The sequence below is a fragment of the Coregonus clupeaformis genome, unplaced genomic scaffold (genome assembly GCF_020615455.1).
Source record: "Coregonus clupeaformis isolate EN_2021a unplaced genomic scaffold, ASM2061545v1 scaf0296, whole genome shotgun sequence".
In the NCBI taxonomy this organism is placed as follows: domain Eukaryota; kingdom Metazoa; phylum Chordata; class Actinopteri; order Salmoniformes; family Salmonidae; genus Coregonus; species Coregonus clupeaformis.
In genome coordinates, this window is record NW_025533751.1 from 299,223 (window position 1) to 317,542 (window position 18,320).

Genomic DNA, 18,320 nt, shown 5'->3' on the forward strand with positions numbered 1-18,320 from the left:
GCTGAGATGAGTGTTGTCTTGACTGATTGCAGTGTGTGTATCCCCAGGGGGCGTCCTCCAGCCTGGTGGTGAAGTTTGCCGACACAGATAAGGAGCGGACCCTGCGTAGGATGCATCAGATGGCGGGCCAGCTCGGCATCTTCAGCCCCATGACCATCCAGTTTGGGGCCTATGGCGCCTACTCTCACGCTGTAAGTCTCGGCTCCACGGGGGAGGAGACGGTGAGCCTTTACACTCTGCGCTGCGAGTCACGGCTCCTCCTGATAGCTAGCTATACACTCTCTGTCTATCTATAAAGCCTATAGCTAGCTATACACTCTCTGTCTATCTATAAAGCCTATAGCTAGCTATACACTCTCTGTCTATCTATAAAGCCTATAGCTAGCTATACACTCTCTGTCTATCTATAAAGCCTATAGCTAGCTATACACTCTCTGTCTATCTATAAAGCCTATAGCTAGCTATACACTCTCTGTCTATCTATAAAGCCTACGTTCACACCTGAAGTTAACAGCTCCTCAAGTTTGGAGACTGTAGAGTTTGCACTCACACTGTATCTAACAGCTCGCCCTGGTAGGTGAGAATCACCCACTCACACACAGTAAAGCAGGCTGACTGTCTGACTGTCTGTCTGTCTGCTCTCTAGCTTCATCTCATTATGTTGTGTTATCTGTTGTTTGTAATGAGCAGCAGCCCTGTACAGCAGCAGTGCTGTTAAGTAGCAGGGCTCCGGGGAAACAGAGACCTGTCTATTCAACGACATGGCCAAGCAAAGTAAACATGCCCCTTGTCCTACGGCGATTTCACCCTGCCTCTCTCTCTCCCGTCTCCCTTTCCCCCCTCTCCCACCGCCTCCCTCTCCCCCTCTTTCCCTCGCCCCCCCTTCCTCTCTCTCTCTACAATGCCACAGCAGATGATGCAACAGCAAGCCGCGCTAATGGCGGCGACCCAGAACTCGTATCTGAACCCCATGGCAGCCATCGCTGCGGCACAAATGCAGCAAATGGCAGCTTTCAACGTCAACGGTCTGGTGGCTGCCCCAATGACACCCTCCTCAGGTACAAATACACAGCCAGGACTGGTCTCCCCGTCCTTCCCCAACCTCCCTCCTACGTGCCTGTAATGCTTCACTGTATTCATTAGTGAGCCTTGTACAAGCCGTGCTAATGTAATGTATTCTGCCCTTGCTGTTAGTACATTTCTTTAGACGTTATCAGGTCTCTTTTCATCTCTGTCTCTTTTAAAAGGGAGAAAAAAAACTGTCTGCCTTTAGGTAGTGGTGAAGTCTAGAGAAATAAAGAGTCTGCCCTTTTGGTAGTGGTGAAGTTAGAGATGACATTGCCAGAGTCACATAGGGCCCTAAAGTAAGATAGAGAAGACGTGTCGTGAGGGAGGTATGATGGGTTATGATGTACGACATCCCCCAGCCCTCATTGGCTGCCACAGAGTACGGCCTCTCTCTCTTTCTCTCTCCCAGTCTCCCTCCCTCCATCTCTCTCTCTCTCTTTCTCTCTCTCTCTCTCTCGCTCTCTCTCATGGGCAACTGTTTGTGTGTTTCCGGGAACACAGCCAATCTGATGACTTTGGATGCAAAGTCCTTGACTATACAATGTACGAGCAAAGATTTGTGGGAGATAATCCTGGACCTGAGTTTGACCTATCTTCCTGGCCCTTGTTGTGAAAAGCTTTGATGGCTCGACACTAAGTAGGCTGACTGGCCCAAGACAGGGGCTCCACTCGTCTCTAAATGAATTAAATAAAGTGGCTCAGTCACCTCTGCATCCATCCGCCATCTGTAATCCACAAAGCCTACATACACCCAGGTAATGCCTATCAAATTTAATCCTACATGACTTAAATGCCCTTCACCGGGATTAGGGAAAATAATAATAATCCATCTGGCACAAGACGAGAGAGCATGGACAAGGTGACAAACCTGAAATGTGACACCGGGGTTGAGGCTGAGGCCACTAACAGACAGAGAGGCCCCAGCCCTAGTGTCCAATTAGACGCTGGTCAGAGAGAGGCTGCAGACTGTGGAGTGTGAACTATGTCCACCATGGCCTGTGGTCCCAGTAATGAAACAGGGTTGCTCTATTTACAGGCACCAGCACGCCGCCGGGTATCAATGCCACGACCGTGCCCAGCCTAGCGGCGCCCATGGGGGTCAACGGGTTCGCATCCCTCCCGCCCCAGACCAACGGTCAGCCCACTAACGAGCCAATCTACACCAATGGGATCCACCCCTACCCAGGTGAGACAGCCAATGGGATTCACCTATACTCAGGTGAGTCAATCTAACAGCAGTTTCATTAAATTGACATTTAGCCTTTTCTTAAACTAGGAAAGAAAATATAATAAATTGTCGAGGGAGACCTGGCAAGATAGTCTTAGGTGACTGCCATACTGCAATCAGAATAAGTGTGTGACAGTGGTTGTGAGAGTCAAATATGAGTTTTAAGATGGTTTAAGAAAAGCAAGCTGAGCTTTCATGATTATGGTTAATATGATGAGCCTAAGAAGCTCCTCCTCATTTTCTTAATGCTGTATGCTCCTGATGATTCCTGAACAACTGACACATCATCATGCACTTGACTCCTTGATGCATTATGTAAGGCAGCTGCAGTGATAATGAACCACAAAGCAGTTTGTTTGGCATGTTGTTAATATTTGATGCAAACATCTGGGGGCGAACAGGGATTTTGAAGAACTGTGAAATATGACAACTCTAATCTATGTATGATTCCATCCTCTGCCTCTCTCTCCCTCTCTCCCTCTCTTTCTCTCTATTTCTCTCTCTCTTTCTCTCTCTCCATCTCTTTCTTTCTTTCTTTCTTTCTTTCTTTCTTTCTTTCTTTCTTTCTTTCTTTCTTTCTTTCTTTCTTTCTTTCTTTCTTTCTTTCTTTCTTTCTTTCTTTCTTTCTTTCTTTCTTTCTTTCTTTCTCTCTCTCTCTCACTTTATCTCCCTCTCCCTCTCTTTCTCCCTTTCTTTCTCTCTCCCTCTCTTTCTCTCTATCCCTCTCTCTCTCTGTCTCTCTCTTTCTCTCTCTGCAGCACAGAGTCCTACAGTGACTGACCCTCTCCAGCAGGCTTACGCCGGTGTGCAGCACTACGCAGGTGATCTGCCTCTCCTCACTCCTCTCCTCTCCTCTCTCCTCTATCTCTCCCTCTCTCCCTCTCTCCCTCTCTGTCACTCTAGCAGAGACTATGGCTGCTAAAGATAGCCCAGAGGACTGGCCAATTTTCTCCAGGATTAGGAAACTTTACATTAGGATTTTAACGGATTTCCAGTGGACTTGATTATACACCCACACAAAAATCTTAATGACAAAAGTACACTGAGAACTGCGTTCCGGACACCCCTTCTACATGATCGGTGATATAGATAGACACACACTAGGACCTCTCCTCTTTAACCATCAGGATAGGAATAGGCTCTCATTCCTGTACTGTATGTGTCCCTGTTTAGACAGTGCATTCCCTTTGTGTAGTGATCCACAATGAAATTGAGCTCAGGCTCCAAGCCGTAATGCAATTTATTTATTCAGTGTCTGGAGGACGTGAACAATAGAATAATGATTTAAGTTGTTGTCGCAAATGGAGATGTAATATCCCACTCTGGCTCTTTTCCTTCTCTGTGCAACAGCAGCCTACCCTGCCGCCTATGCACCAATCAGTCAAGCGTTCCCCCAGCAACCCACCATCATCCCCCAGCAACAGAGAGAAGGTAAGAGCTAGCAGGAGCGCCCACCCAAGATAAAAGGTGATATTTACCATGTTCCATTCTAATGTATGGCTGAATTAGCCAGGGAGAGGAAACACTGGGCTGGAAAATGTGAGAAAAATAGAATTTCATTTAAAAGAGTTTAACATTAGCAGGCAGCAAGATGGAAAAGTTACTCTGTCATTATTCAAAAACTGCACTAATTCAAACTTTCAGTGTTCGACTGGTTAATCAGTCCATTACAATATGTTTAAGTGGTTATAAATATTCATTAGATTAATTAGCTGCATGCATAATCATTTATTAACATTCCTAGTTTAGTGTTAGTACCACAGCATTAAATGTAATAAAGCATAGGATATGCTGTAATGGTAAATCACTCTTCCTGACACCGTTTGTCATATATAATTATTAATTTATGTTATTGTACAGTGTGTGACAGTTATGAATATGATTATTAGTCAACGTAGAAAATCTGAAATGACTCTAAGTGTTCTAACATTGCATAAGGGGAATAATTGTACTGCGGTGTGTTTTGCCAAGCATTGTGGTCTACCTACCCCCATCCTTGAGTTAAATGAAGCTTGCATTAGGGTTAGGGTTATGTGACTGCTATACCTGTGTTTGCTGTGTACATTAAGCCACAGAGCTGCTCCTCCTCCTGACAGTGTCTCAGTCCCACTGGCCTGTCTCTGACTCAGATCTGGATCCTTCCCTCTCTGGCTTGGCTGTTGGCTGGTCTCCCAGTCTGCCTACCCCAGTCTGCAGCCGCCAGGAGACTGCTGCCGCAGCAGCCCCCATTTCATGAGACACACCTAAACTAACAAACAGGCAGAATAAAGCCACAAGCTCAGACTGTAAAACCACAGCTCTCTATCATACTGTGTGTGTCCTCTATCTGGGCCAGGGAGAGTCAGTCAGCTCCAGCCTCAGCAGCCTCTTATCAGCCTTCTCACCAGCCACAGGCTCATCTCGTCATGCTATCATCCCCGAGCAATGAGACAGGGAACAATCCATGCAGCCGCTAGTACAGCACAGCACACCAAGCAGCCCACACATCTCTCTCTCTCTCTCTCTCTCTCTCTCTCTCTCTCTCTCTCTCTCTCTCTCTCTCTCTCTCTCTCTCTCTCTCTCTCTCTCTCTCTCTCTCTCTCTCTCTCTCTCTCTCTCTCTCTCTCTCTCTCTCTCTCTCTCTCTCTCTCTCTATTCCTCTCCTCATCAGAAGGCCATGTATAGTATGTGGTATCTGGGTTTGTGGAGACTGAAGAGAGATTGGGAGCCAGTCAGTCCTGTCCTACTGTCAGCTAGTAATTGGGGCAGACACTGGGCTTATGTCATCATGCATGCTCTGCCTGTCCTCTCCTTCTATTTCCCCATGTAACCTCTATAGTTTGTTGTTGTTATTTCCCACCAGGGCCGGAAGGCTGCAACCTGTTTATTTACCATCTGCCCCAGGAGTTTGGAGACGCAGAGTTAATGCAAATGTTCCTGCCTTTTGGCAACGTCATCTCCGCCAAAGTCTTTGTGGACCGGGCGACCAATCAAAGCAAGTGTTTTGGTGAGTCAGTGAGTGAAAGCTGTCAGCTCTGCTGAGAAAAAAAGAATTGGATGAGAAGTCGACTGTGATGTTTGGCAATCTTCTCATGTCCCACTTTGGATTCTGCATTTAGTTGTATTTTCCTTTATTCCCTGTGTCTATCCTAATCAAGTTGCAATTAACATTTGAAAAGTGGCGTTACATGTGAGTGAGCAGGGAGGAGAGGGTGAGGGGGATGTGTGCTTCGCTCCTTAGGTTCAACTCATCAGCAGATGCTTATGAGATACTGGGAGTGGGTGAGAGGGGGGAAGGGGTTTGTTTTAACTACCTCAACTCCAGTATAAGTCCACAGCTCCCCAGGTTCAAGTACCTATTACCATGTAGCTAGACATGCAGTATAGGGGTATATAGTCTCCATAAGCCCTTCTGGCTATTAGCATTTCACCTTCAACAAACATACTATAAAACTATGGTCCTCCAGCCTCCATAGATAGCCCCTAGAGACCCAGCCTCCCAGCCTCCTATCCAACACCTTCCTCCCACACAGCCTGTAGTAATGGAACTGGGTGGTGGTGGAGGATGTGCAGGTGGACTGTGTGATCTTCAGGAGATAATAATAGACCTGTTTGAGCCCTAGACAGCAGCACCCACGAGATGAGGAGCTGGACTGCAGAAACGGACCACTGACCTCCTATATGGGCTGTCTAGGATGAGAATAGCATGTCTATCACTACTCTACAAAGAAGGACAAAGAAACTGTGACCTCACGCATCTCACCATTATTTTCCCATGCAGCTATTAATTAAGATCTTGGCTGAAAAACAATCATTTAACCTCTCATTTTTTCGCCTTCCTTTTTATAGTCTGAGCCCCAGGGCTCTTGTGAGAGACATTAACAAATTAGACAGAAGATGCTGTGCATTAAGTGAACTAAATCATTACCCTCCTGAAGCAACAGGGGAAGCAATTTAATCCCTCTTCAGTTCAAAATGGAAGATGAATTCTTCCTATGCACATCAGATGCAACACACACATACACACAATGCATGTACACACACATATACATGCATAATACGTGTTTGTGTGTGTGTATGTGTGTGTGTGCGCACACACCTTATGATTCTCAGTGATTGACAATAGGCAATGTGCCAATGTCATCATTATGGAATCCAGGGTAGTCATTGACTTACTGAGATGAGGCAAAGTCCCAGTTTAAAAATTGAAATTGTCAAAGTGAAAAAGAGTGTTCCAACATCCCGAACACATTAAGACCGTTTCAATGGCAATTGAGCATGCTTTGACATCCACTCTGGTAATTGTTAGTTGTTGGTGTTAATTATCAGCTTCAGAATGTCAGATGTGCAGCTAAAGAAGATGGTGGACCAGTCACTTTGGGGACTGAACGACCAGCTGCCCCAAATGAGTTTGTTTGTAGAGTAAAAGCACAGAGAGATCTTTAAAGACTGGCTTTAGAGTGGGATGTTGAGTTTCTGGCTGTTTCAAGGTCTTAGTCTGGGGTCTGTTGGGATACACTGTTATTTTAATCCTCCATGTTTATTCACTCAATATTGACATTTAAGGATGATCAAAGCTCACCTCTCTAAGTGGAATTAGTGGAGCAAAAATTGATTTTAAAAGGTCCTCTGAAAGCACTGCATACACACTCGCAGACTAACACTTACCATTGAAATAGATTATCCTCTGTTTTTAGAAGAACAGCAAGCAGCACTCTACTGTTTTGGTTGGCTTAAAGTGGGAGCAGTGCCCATCAAGCCGTTTCACAACGTCGGTCAGCATCTAGCTGTACAGTTCCCGAGCTACACCTTAGACACTAAGTCACCACACTGGAAGTGATGGAGAGCTGTAGAATGATAAGACTGTAGCCTTTGTCAGTACTCCACTCTCAACTGCAAATCAAACCTTGTCCGTAATACCCTACAGGGATGTTACAGAGGACTGAACATCATTTTCTCAGCTGAAGAGCTGCGAGGAAACATGAAATGATGATTCATACATGATAGTATTCAATCTCCTCTCACAAAGGCTGTTTGGGGTGTTTTACATTGTGCTGTGCAATGAATGTGTCCTAGTCAAGTGCTGCTAGTCCCTCTGAAGCGTACAGTGCTGTATAAAACATCATAATAAACCTGGCAGCTGACTGATTTACATGGTGCCATGATTTACCACACTTCTAGTCTGCTCTTTTCTTTGTCCTCTCTTTCTTCACTGTCTTCTTCTTCACCTTTTTCCCCTCCCTGACAATCACCTTTTGGGGTTGGGATGTAAATGAAAGGTTGAGATTGATGAGAGCGGGGATGTGAGGGGGATCGTTGCTGTCTGACAGGCCCTTCCCTGCTCAGTTTGTTTAAAGGGTTTGTAAAAGCAGGAGCCTTATCTCTCCCCACCTGACAAAAGCCTGCCCTCTCCCCCCAAATTAAATTGGACCCATAGCGACCTGATCAAATCAGCTGGCAAGCGGAAAATTCCGGCCGTCAATCACGGAGGTGTCTGATAAAAACAGGCAGGAGTCCCAATGTGGAAAGCTCCGGGCTCATTCCGCCCCAACACCCAAGTGATAACTCAGAGCACATGCAGGGCAGGAGAGAGGAGAGGCTGGCACCTCTATTCACAGGCAGGGGAGAGGAGAGGAGAGGCTGACACCTTTACTCACATGCAGGGGAGAAGAGAGGAGAGGCAGGCACCTCTATTCACAGGCAGGGGAGATGAGAGGAGAGGAGAGGCAGGTACCTCTATTCACAGGCAGGGGAGATGAGAGGAGAGGAGAGGCAGGTACCTCTATTCACAGGCAGGGAAAAGACACCTCTACTCACGGTAACCCTCCACCTTCCCACACCTACACCCAGTACGCCCCGCCCCGAGCCTGGCACCATGCTCTGACCCTGCTCCTCTTACTCCACACACACACACATACACTTTCACTTCCACCTTGCTATGCTTAGAGACATACAGATGCAGCATCTTAATTTGAGCCAATTTGCTACAGCAGGAAAATAATCCTGCAGCAACAGGAAATGTGAATTATTATGTGGATTATAATTAATGGACATTTTGTAGGGGTTGATACATTTTTCGTAAGGGAAAGTCAAGTATGACATTTCAAAGTGGAAATTACAAACTTCAGAAGACTTTTTAAACCTCAAATACAATACAAGTTTTAAAATTCCTGCATTGCTGTTCTCCTGCAACAGGGTGATCGAATTAAGATCCTACTGTACAGATCAACACTCATACTCATAGATATTCTCTGTCAGTTTCTCAAACACACATGCACAGAAAACACACCCTCAAACACCGTATGACACTCCTTTTTATCTCATCTTGCTTCTCCTTTCTTCAAATTATACCCTCCGACTTCTAACACTCTTCAATTTGGAGGTTTTTGATATCTATGTCATTAACCATTTTGTGATTTCGTGTAATCATCTTTTTATTTCAGAGAATGTACCTCCTGAATAGGGAAAATGAAGACCCATTGTTGTTGCATTGTGGGAAGCTAAAAAGGGGGTCTCTCTCTCTTTCTTTCTTCCCCTTTTCATTCTTTCTTTCTCTCTCTCACTCTGTATCTCTCTGTCTCTTTCTCACTCTGTATCTCTCGGTCTCTCTCTCATTCTGTATCTCTCTGTCTCACTCTCACTCTGTATCTCTCTGTCTCACTCTCACTCTGTATCTCTCTGTCTCACTCTCACTCTGTATCTCTTTGTCTCTCTCTCACTCTGTATCTCTCTGTCTCTCTCTCACTCTGTATCTCTCTGTCTCTCTCTCACTCTGTATCTCTCTGTCTCTCTCTCACTCTGTATCTCTCTGTCTCTCTCTCTCACTCTGTTATCTCTATGTCTCTCTCTCTCACTCTGTTATCTCTCTGTCTCTCTCTCACTCTCCCTCCTTCTTTGTGTCCTAGGCTTTGTGAGCTTCGATAACCCGTCCAGTGCCCAGGCAGCTATCCAGGCCATGAATGGTTTTCAGATAGGCATGAAGCGGCTGAAGGTGCAGCTGAAGCGGCCAAAGGATGCCAACCGACCTTACTGACCCATCTGCCGTTCACATCCAGGTAAGAGCACACGCCATGCCATGCCCACATTCATGCCCAGAGCCAGGTCTGAATGGCAGACAGCCCCTCAGGGTGCTTGCCCATGATGAGGGAGTAGGAGGGGCAGTGGGGACACATGTCTGATTCCCCCCAGCTAAACTCATTGCCCATGATGAGGGCTACTGCATACCTGAAACATGTTATTTTGGTTGTATACGTTAGACTGCATACAACTGCAACATAAGACCAGTACATTTTTTTCTATAGTCTATTTCCATTAACAATTTGCATGTATATAACATTTGTATGTTTTACAATGGCCTCACCAAAAGTGAAGGGACTGCATTAATGGTATATATAATATGTAATGGAAATGATAAATGCTACCTTCATTTCCTGTCAGATAGCATTTAAATGAAGACATGTGGCACTATTTGAAAGGAGGCTGTCTGAGTAGACTGCCTGAGGAGAGGAGAAGAGAGGAGAGGGGGAATGACTTTGATGTAACACATTGATGAGGGATAAGTGGAGAATGTCCTGAACAATGATGACGACAGGCTAGTCATTATGACATCCTCAGTGTGTCTGTAACAACAGCCATTTGTGTGTGTGTGTGTGTGTGTGTGTGTGTGTGTGTGTGTGTGTGTGTGTGTGTGTGTGTGTGTGTGTGTGTGATGGTGGGGGGTAAGTCTGTCTGGGTTTGGTCTCCTGCCGTTCTGACTGTGCTCAGTATGTGTGTATTCTTCTCATTGTTAGAGCAACACATTGTCTGTAAATGTGTAGTGTTCACTGTTCATCCCATGTTCTCTCCTGTCTGGTCCAGTCCAGGCGCTACCTGTGTGAGATTTTATGTTGTTTCATGATTTATATTACTATTGTTTTGGGGGGAAATAAATTGAATGTTAGACCAATTTCGCTGAAAAGCACACAAAATCTAATACAGGATTTTGAAGCCAGAAATATGCCCTTAGTTGTAGGTGTAGATACTTTAAAAGAGGATAAATCATCCATAAATTATGTGTAGAGATTGACTGAAAGTTTTGTATTACCGATGTAATAACCTCAAACGTATGATCTAAAAAATACCATTCTTCTCCACTCTTCTACTAACTCAGTATTTCTGCCGACAATTTCTGGGTCTTAAATAATTTATAAGTGGCTTAGGTACTCAATGTACATACCAACATCATTGCATACAATGCAAGGACAAAATCCAATTATTTAGAGTGTGACTGTGTTAGTTTGAGATGTAAAACATGCCATTTGGCCTAGTCTTATCTTTGTGAATGCGGTGCAGCATGCCAGTCTTTTACCCTGTAAATGTTCTCTGGCTAAAGTCTCTCAGAACTGCTTTCAAAAAGAAAAAGAAAGGCTATTATTTTATTTACGTTTGAAGGTTCAATTTATTCTCTATATTTCCCATTGTATTTGTTGATTTGTTGACTTTTTCATTTTGACAGTAATAACCTTCCTTCATTTGGTTTGTCAACCAGAGATGTTGAGAGAGAGAGGCTGGAATAAATGGGAAAGTAAGGGCTACATCATATTTACCACTTGAGAAAAAGAGGAATTCCACCGCTTCTCTTCTTCTGTTGTTTTGCACCCAACCCAACCTGCCAAGCTGACAGGGCCAATCATAACATGAGATGGCCTCTCCATGGTCGTTGTGTAGCCAACCAGTAGCCACCAGTCACGGGGACACGTTCCCAGTTCCCACACCTGTAAGTTGAACCCATGGTGTCATTTTATTTTGGATGACGTCATGTTGCAGGACTGTGACTGCGTGCGTTGCATGACGTGCCGTCGAGTCGTTTCTATATCTCTATCTCTATTTTCGCCCTCTTTTTGCTATATTTTTGGCAGCTTGTGAAGTGCAGTAAATTGATGCCTTTTTAATTGCTGCTAGCTGTTGTTAGGTACATCTGACGTGCTGATTGACTGGTTGATCATGATCGATGATGACGTGACTTTTGACCCTTTTTGCTGTTGTAATGTGACCTTGTGTGTTTCGTTTTTTCTTGTGAACTTCAATGTTCAATGTGTATGGATATTCTGTATTCTGCACCTTTCTCTCTCTATATATACAGTGGGGAGAACAAGTATTTGATACACTGCCGATTTTGCAGGTTTTCCTACTTACAAAGCATGTAGAGGTCTGTAATTTTTATCATAGGTACACTTCAACTATGAGAGACATAATCTAAAACAAAAATCCAGAAAATCACATTGTATGATTTTTAAGTAATGAATTTGCATTTTATTGCATGACATAATTATTTGATACATCAGAAAAGCAGAACTTAATATTTGGTACAGAAACCTTTGTTTGCAATTACAGAGATCATACGTTTCCTGTAGGTCTTGACCAGGTTTGCACACACTGCAGCAGGGATTTTGGCCCACTCCTCCATACAGACCTTCTCCAGATCCTTCAGGTTTCAGGGCTGTCGCTGGGCAATACGGACTTTCAGCTCCCTCTAAAGATTTTCTATTGGGTTCAGGTCTGGAGACTGGCTAGGCCACTCCAGGACCTTGAGATGCTTCTTACGGAGCCACTCCTTAGTTGCCCTGGCTGTGTGTTTCGGGTCGTTGTCATGCTGGAAGACCCAGCCACGACCCATCTTCAATGCTCTTACTGAGGGAAGGAGGTTGTTGGCCAAGATCTCGCGATACATGGCCCCATCCATCCTCCCCCTCAATACGGTGCAGTCGTCCTGTCCCCTTTGCAGAAAAGCATCCCTAAAGAATGATGTTTCCACCTCCATGCTTCACGGTTGGGATGGTGTTCTTGGGGTTGTACTCATCCTTCTTCTTCCTCCAAACACGGCGAGTGGAGTTTAGACCAAAAAGCTCTATTTTTGTCTCATCAGACCACATGACCTTCTCCCATTCCTCCTCTGGATCATCCAGATGGTCATTGGCAAACTTCAGACGGGCCTGGACATGCACTGGCTTGAGCAGGGGGACCTTGCGTGCGCTGCAGGATTTTAATCCATGACGGCGTAGTGTGTTACTAATGGTTTTCTTTGAGACTGTGGTCCCAGTTCTCTTCAGGTCATTGACCAGGTCCTGCTGTGTAGTTCTGGGCTGATCCCTCACCTTCCTCATGATCATTGATGCCCCACGAGGTGAGATCTTGCATGGAGCCCCAGACCGAGGGTGATTGACCGTCATCTTGAACTTCTTCCATTTTCTAATAATTGCGCCAACAGTTGTTGCCTTCTCACCAAGCTGCTTGCCTATTGTCCTGTAGCCCATCCCAGCCTTGTGCAGGTCTACAATTGTATCCCTAATGTTCTTACACAGCTCTCTGGTCTTGGCCATTGTGGAGAGGTTGGAGTCTGTTTGATTGAGTGTGTGGACAGGTGTCTTTTATACAGGTAACGAGTTCAAACAGGTGCAGTTAATACAGGTAATGAGTGGAGAACAGGAGGGCTTCTTAAAGAAAAACTAACAGGTCTGTGAGAGCCGGAATTCTTACTGGTTGGTAGGTGATCAAATACTTATGTCATGCAATAAAATGCAAATTAATACTTAAAAATCATACAATGTGATTTTTCTGGATTCCGTCTCTCACAGTTGAAGTGTACCTATGATACAAATTACAGACCTCTACATGCTTTGTAAGTAGGAAAACCTGCAAAATCGGCAGTGTATCAAATACTTGTTCTCCCCACTGTATACAGTACCCGTGAAAAGTTTGGACACATCTACTCATTCAAGGGTTTTTCTTTATCTTTACTATTTTCTACATTGTATAATAATAGTGAAAACATCAAAACTATGAAAAACACATATGGAATCATGTAGTAACCAAAAAAGTGTTAATCAAATCAAAATATATTTTAGATTTTAGATTCTTCAAAGTAGCCACCCTTTGCCTTGATGACAGCTTTGCACACTCTTGGCATTATCTCATCCAGCTTCATTAGGAATTATTTTCCAACAGTCTTGAAGGAGTTTCCACATATGCTGAGCACTTGGCTGCTTTTCCTTCACTCTGCGGTCCAACTCATCCCAAACCATCTCAATTGGGTTGAGGTCGGGTGATTGCGGAGGCCAGGTCATCTGATGCAGCACTCCATCACTCTCCTTCTTGGTCAAATAGTCCTTACACAGCCTGGAAGTGTGTTTTGGGTCATTGTCCTGTTGAAAAACTAATGATAGTCCCACTAAGCGCAAACCAGATGGGATGGCGTATCGCTGCAGAATGCTGTGGTTGCCATGTTGGTGAAGTGTGCCTTGAATTCTAAATAAATCACTGACAGTGTCACCAGCAAAGCACCCCCACACCATCACACCTCCTCCTCCATGCTTCACGGTGGGAACCACACATGCAGAGATCATCCGTTCACCTACTCTGCATCTCACAAAGACACAGTGGTTGGAACCAAAAATCTCAAATTTGGACTCATCAGACCAAAATACAGATTTCCACCGGTCTAATGTCCATTGCTCGTGTTTCTTGGCCCAAGCAAGTCTCTTCTTCTTATTGGTGTCCTTTAGTAGTGGTTTCTTTGCAGAAATTCGACCATGAAGGCCTGATTCATGCAGTCTCCTCTGAACTGTTGATATTGAGATGTGTCTGTTACTTGAACTCTGTGAAGCATTTATTTGGGCTGCAATCTGAGGTGCAGTTAACTCTAATGAACGTATCCTCTGCAGCAGAGGTAACTGGCGGTCCTCATGAGAGCCAGTTTCATCATAGCGCTTGATGGTTTTTGCGACTGCACTTGAAGAAACGTTCAAAAGTTCTTGAAATTTTCCAGATTGACTGACCTTCATGTCTAAAATAACTATGGACTGTCGTTTCTCTTTGCTTATTTGAGCTGTTCTTGCCATAATATGGACTTGGTCTTTTACCAAATAGGGCAATCTTCTGTATACCACCCCTACCTTGTCACAACACAACTGATTGGCTCAAACACATTAAGAAGGAAAGAAATTCCACAAATGAACTTTTAACAAGGCACACCTGTTAGTTGAAATGTATTCCAGGTGACTACCTCATGAAGCTGGTTGAGAGAATGCCAAGCGTGTGCAAAGCGTTCATCAAGGCAAAGGGTGGCTACCTTGAAGAATCTCAAATCTCAAATATATTTTGGTTACTACATGATTCCATATGTGTTATTTCATAGTTTTGATGTCTTCACTATTATTCTACAATGTAAGAAATAGTAAAAATAAAGAAAAAACCCTTGAATGAGTAGGTGTGTCCAAACATTTGACTGATAGTGCTTTCAGAAAGTATTCACACCCCTTGACGTTTTCCACATTTTGTTGTGTTACAGCCTGAATCTAAAATGTATTAAATTGAACATTTGTGTCACTGACCTATACACAATACCTCATAATGTCAAAGTGGAATTATGTTTTTAGAAATGTTTACAAAATTTATTAAAAATGAAATGTCAATAAGTATTCATTCCCTTTGTTATGGCAAGCCTAAATAAGTTAATGAGTAAAAATGTGCTTAATAACGCATAATTACTTGCATGGACTCACTCTGTGTGCAATAACAGTGTTTAACATGCTTTTTGAATGACTACCTCATCTCTGTACCCCACAAATACAATTATCTGTAATTTCCCTCAGTCGAGCAGTGAGTTTCAAAAACAGATTCAACCACAAAGACCAGGGAGGTTTTCCAATGCCTCGCAAAGAAGGGCACCTATTGGTAGATGGGTCAAAATAAAATCAAAAAGCATACATTGAATATCCCTTTGAGAATGGTGAAGTTATTAATTACACTTTGGATGGTGTATCAATACACCCATTCACTATAAAGATACAGGCAGCCTTCCTAGGTCTGTTGCCGGAGAGGAAAGAAACCGTTCAGGGATTTCACAATGAGGCGAATGGTGAAACAGTTACAGAGTTTAATGGCTGTGACAGGAGAAACCTGAGGATGGATCAACAACATAGTAGTTACTCCACAATACTAACCTAAATGACAGAGTGAAAAGAAAGAAGCCTGTACAGAATACAAATGTTCCAAAACATGCATCCTGTTTGCAATAAGGCACTAAAGTAAAGCTGCAAAAAAAATTTGACAAAGAAATTAACTTTACTGTTTGTCCTGAATGCAAAGCGTTATGTTTGGGGCAAATCCAACACAACACATCACTGAGTACCACTTCATATTTTCAAGCATGGTGGTGGCTGCATCATTACATTTACATTTTAGTCATTTAGCAGACGCTCTTATCCAGAGCGACTTACAGTTAGCACATACATTATTTTATCGAACCCACAACCCTGGCGTTGCAAACGCCATGCTCTACCAACTGAGCTACATCCCCTGCCGGCCATTCCCTCCCCTACCCTGGATGACGCTGGGCCAATTGTGCGCCGCCCCATGGGTCTCCCGGTCGCGGCCGGCTACGACAGAGCCTGGATTCGAACCAGGATCTCTAGTGGCACAGCTAGCACTGCGATGCAGTGCCTTAGACCACTGCGCCACTCGGGAGATATCATGTTATGGGCATGCTTGTCATCGGCAAGGACTAGGGAGTTTTTTAGGATCAAAATAAACGGAATAGAGCTAAGCACAGGCAAAATCCTAAAGGAAACCCTGGTTCAGTTTGCTTTCCAACAGGCACTGGGGGGCAAATTCATCTTTCAACACGACAATAACCTAAAACAGAAGGCCAAATATACACTGGAGTTGCTTACCAAGACGACATTGAATGTTCCTGAGTGGCCTAGTTACAGTTTTGACTTAAATCGGCTTGAAAATCTATGGAATGACTTGAAAATGGCTGTCAAGCAATGATCAACAACCAACTTGACAGAGCTTGAAAAAAAAATATTAAAGAAAATGTGCAAATATTGTACAATCCAGGTGTGCAAAACTCTTATAGACTTACCCAGAAAGACACACAGCTGTAATTGCTGCCAAAGGTGATTCTAATATGTATTGACTCAGGGTTGTGAATACTTATGTAAATGAGATATTTCTGTATTTAATCTTCAATAAATTTGCAAAAATGTCTAAAAACATGTTTTCACTTTGTCATTATGGGGTATTGTGTGTAGATGGGTGAGAAAAAAATATATTTAATCCATTTTGAATTCAGACAGTAACAAAACATATGGAATAAGTCAAGGCGTATGAATACTTTCTGAAGGCACTGTATATACCAAGTGTTTTTGCAATTACTTATAATTTGTACCAATGTTTCTTCATGTAAGAGAGCTGATGCCCACTTTTGTTGTCACAAGACAGATTATTTGCTAAAATAACCTTTTTCAAAAGTCAATTCCCAGTTCTTTAGTTGAGTGATAGACAAGATGACCCTGTGTTTGTGCAGCCAATTGAATCTCCTCCTCCGTCCATCTATCCATCCACACACTGTAGAGCAGCACAGGGAAATGTTGACTCCCCTCCACTCCTCCCTGCATTTCATCTGCACTTGGAGTACTTGGTGTAATTGTTTTGTTTGCCTAACATGAGGATAACTTCCCATGTATTTTTATGAGGGGGCTAACCAATTACATTGTGATTGCAGAGCTGCAGGCAGTGGCATAGCCCCACACACCCCAGACAGACTCCACCCACATACACATACACACACAAACACAAACACACAATCAAAAATAAATATAATAAACAAATACCATGAATGGTGCATTCTCTGCTTGTGTTGTTTTAGTCTGGGCTTTTCAGTATTATATTGCCCAAGAATTAACTAAATGTGTTTTTAACTCTTTTAGCACTGAATAGATTACTGGTGCATTCCATGTATGGGTTACTATTGTCTCATGATGAATCATCTAAAAATATTTTCACTCTCTCCAAAATCTGTCATAAACCCAATGCATTTCTATGGGCTTATTTTGGACCAAATCTTGTCACCTGCCTTCTTGCCTTTGGGACAACGACTCCCATTGTTAGGGCAGAGACATGAGCATCTTGTCATTATATACAGATCTCTGACTTAATTAAGTGCATTCTGTCAGGACTACCAGCCAGCAGGGCACTGGGTCTCTCTGGGTTCACCTGTCTCCCCTGTGGATCAGGTCTCTCTGGGTTCGCTTGTCTCCCCTGTGGATCAGGTCTCTCTGGGTTCGCTTGTCTCCCCTGTGGATCAGGTCTCTCTGGGTTCGCCTGTCTCCTCTGTAGCTCAGGTCTCTCTGGATTCGCCGATCTCTCCTGTAGCTCAGGTCTCTCTAGGTTTGGCTGTCTCCCCTGTGGCTGTGTCTCTCTCGTGAATCTCTAATTTAGAGCCACTTCAGGGTGTGTGCATTTGTGTGAGAGTAGGTAGTTATCCATGTAGATATAAAGAAGTTTTCCAGTAGTTTGGTCTTTATCAGTTGCTTCCACTTAAAACTCCCCTCTGGAAATACAAGCTGTTACGTTTAAAATCGACTGTTTTTTTTCTTCTATCATTTCTATGGTAGATGCCTACTTTGAATTACTGGTGTTTTTGTATAAAAGCTGGAACATCTATAATCAGGTATTTTAGTGCAAAGGCTTACCACTAATGGTCCTGCTTGCCTCCGCAGATATGAAATACGTTAGCAGCATCTCATCTCCCACGGTTAAATAGCTGATCTATTATAAAATGGTAACAAGCTCGTTTCTCAGGAGAAAAGAACAGAACAAAGACTTGCGCGGCGGTATGTTCACTCTACAAAGTCAGGTATTTTTCATGTGGGCTCTGTGAGAGTTATTAGCTGTGATTTGGCTGTCTTTTTGTACCAGGATTCAGGGCCAGTACACATTAAGGATGATTGCCTCCTAACTCCAGCTTATTCAACCAGAGCCAAAATGCACACAAATCTACAGAAAGTATGTATTTCATATCTACTGCTATGGCAATGAAGACATTATAGCTCTGGGTGTATTTTCCAATAGTTTTGAGTTTTCATTTTTAATTTGTTCACTACACTAAAAAAACTGTCACATGAAAAGATGATCATATACTTTTCCTCCCCCTGTAGTTTTGTAATAATCATTGTTAACATCAAAATATTATTATTAATGGGCTACTATTTGACCTTCAGTG

The 18,320-nt window shown here is 43.5% G+C and overlaps 1 protein-coding gene across 23 annotated transcripts in view; it reads left to right on the top strand.

Moving 5' to 3' along the window:
* Window positions 1-18,320, top strand: part of celf6 (CUGBP Elav-like family member 6) — a 157,638-nt gene that overhangs the window by 134,084 nt on the left and 5,234 nt on the right. For 3 of the 23 annotated variants that reach the window (XM_045214685.1, XM_045214688.1, XM_045214709.1), the window contains 7 exons: window positions 33-221; window positions 911-1,058; window positions 2,105-2,287; window positions 3,055-3,117; window positions 3,647-3,727; window positions 5,115-5,282; window positions 9,181-9,330. In XM_045214685.1, the coding sequence (XP_045070620.1) occupies window positions 33-221; window positions 911-1,058; window positions 2,105-2,287; window positions 3,055-3,117; window positions 3,647-3,727; window positions 5,115-5,282; window positions 9,181-9,308 (960 nt within the window). In that variant the 3' untranslated portion in view covers window positions 9,309-9,330. The remainder of the gene's footprint in view (window positions 1-32; window positions 222-910; window positions 1,059-2,104; window positions 2,288-3,054; window positions 3,118-3,646; window positions 3,728-5,114; window positions 5,283-9,180; window positions 9,331-18,320) is intronic. The other 20 variants (XM_045214698.1, XM_045214700.1, XM_045214704.1 and 17 more) reach the window with 16 other exon arrangements.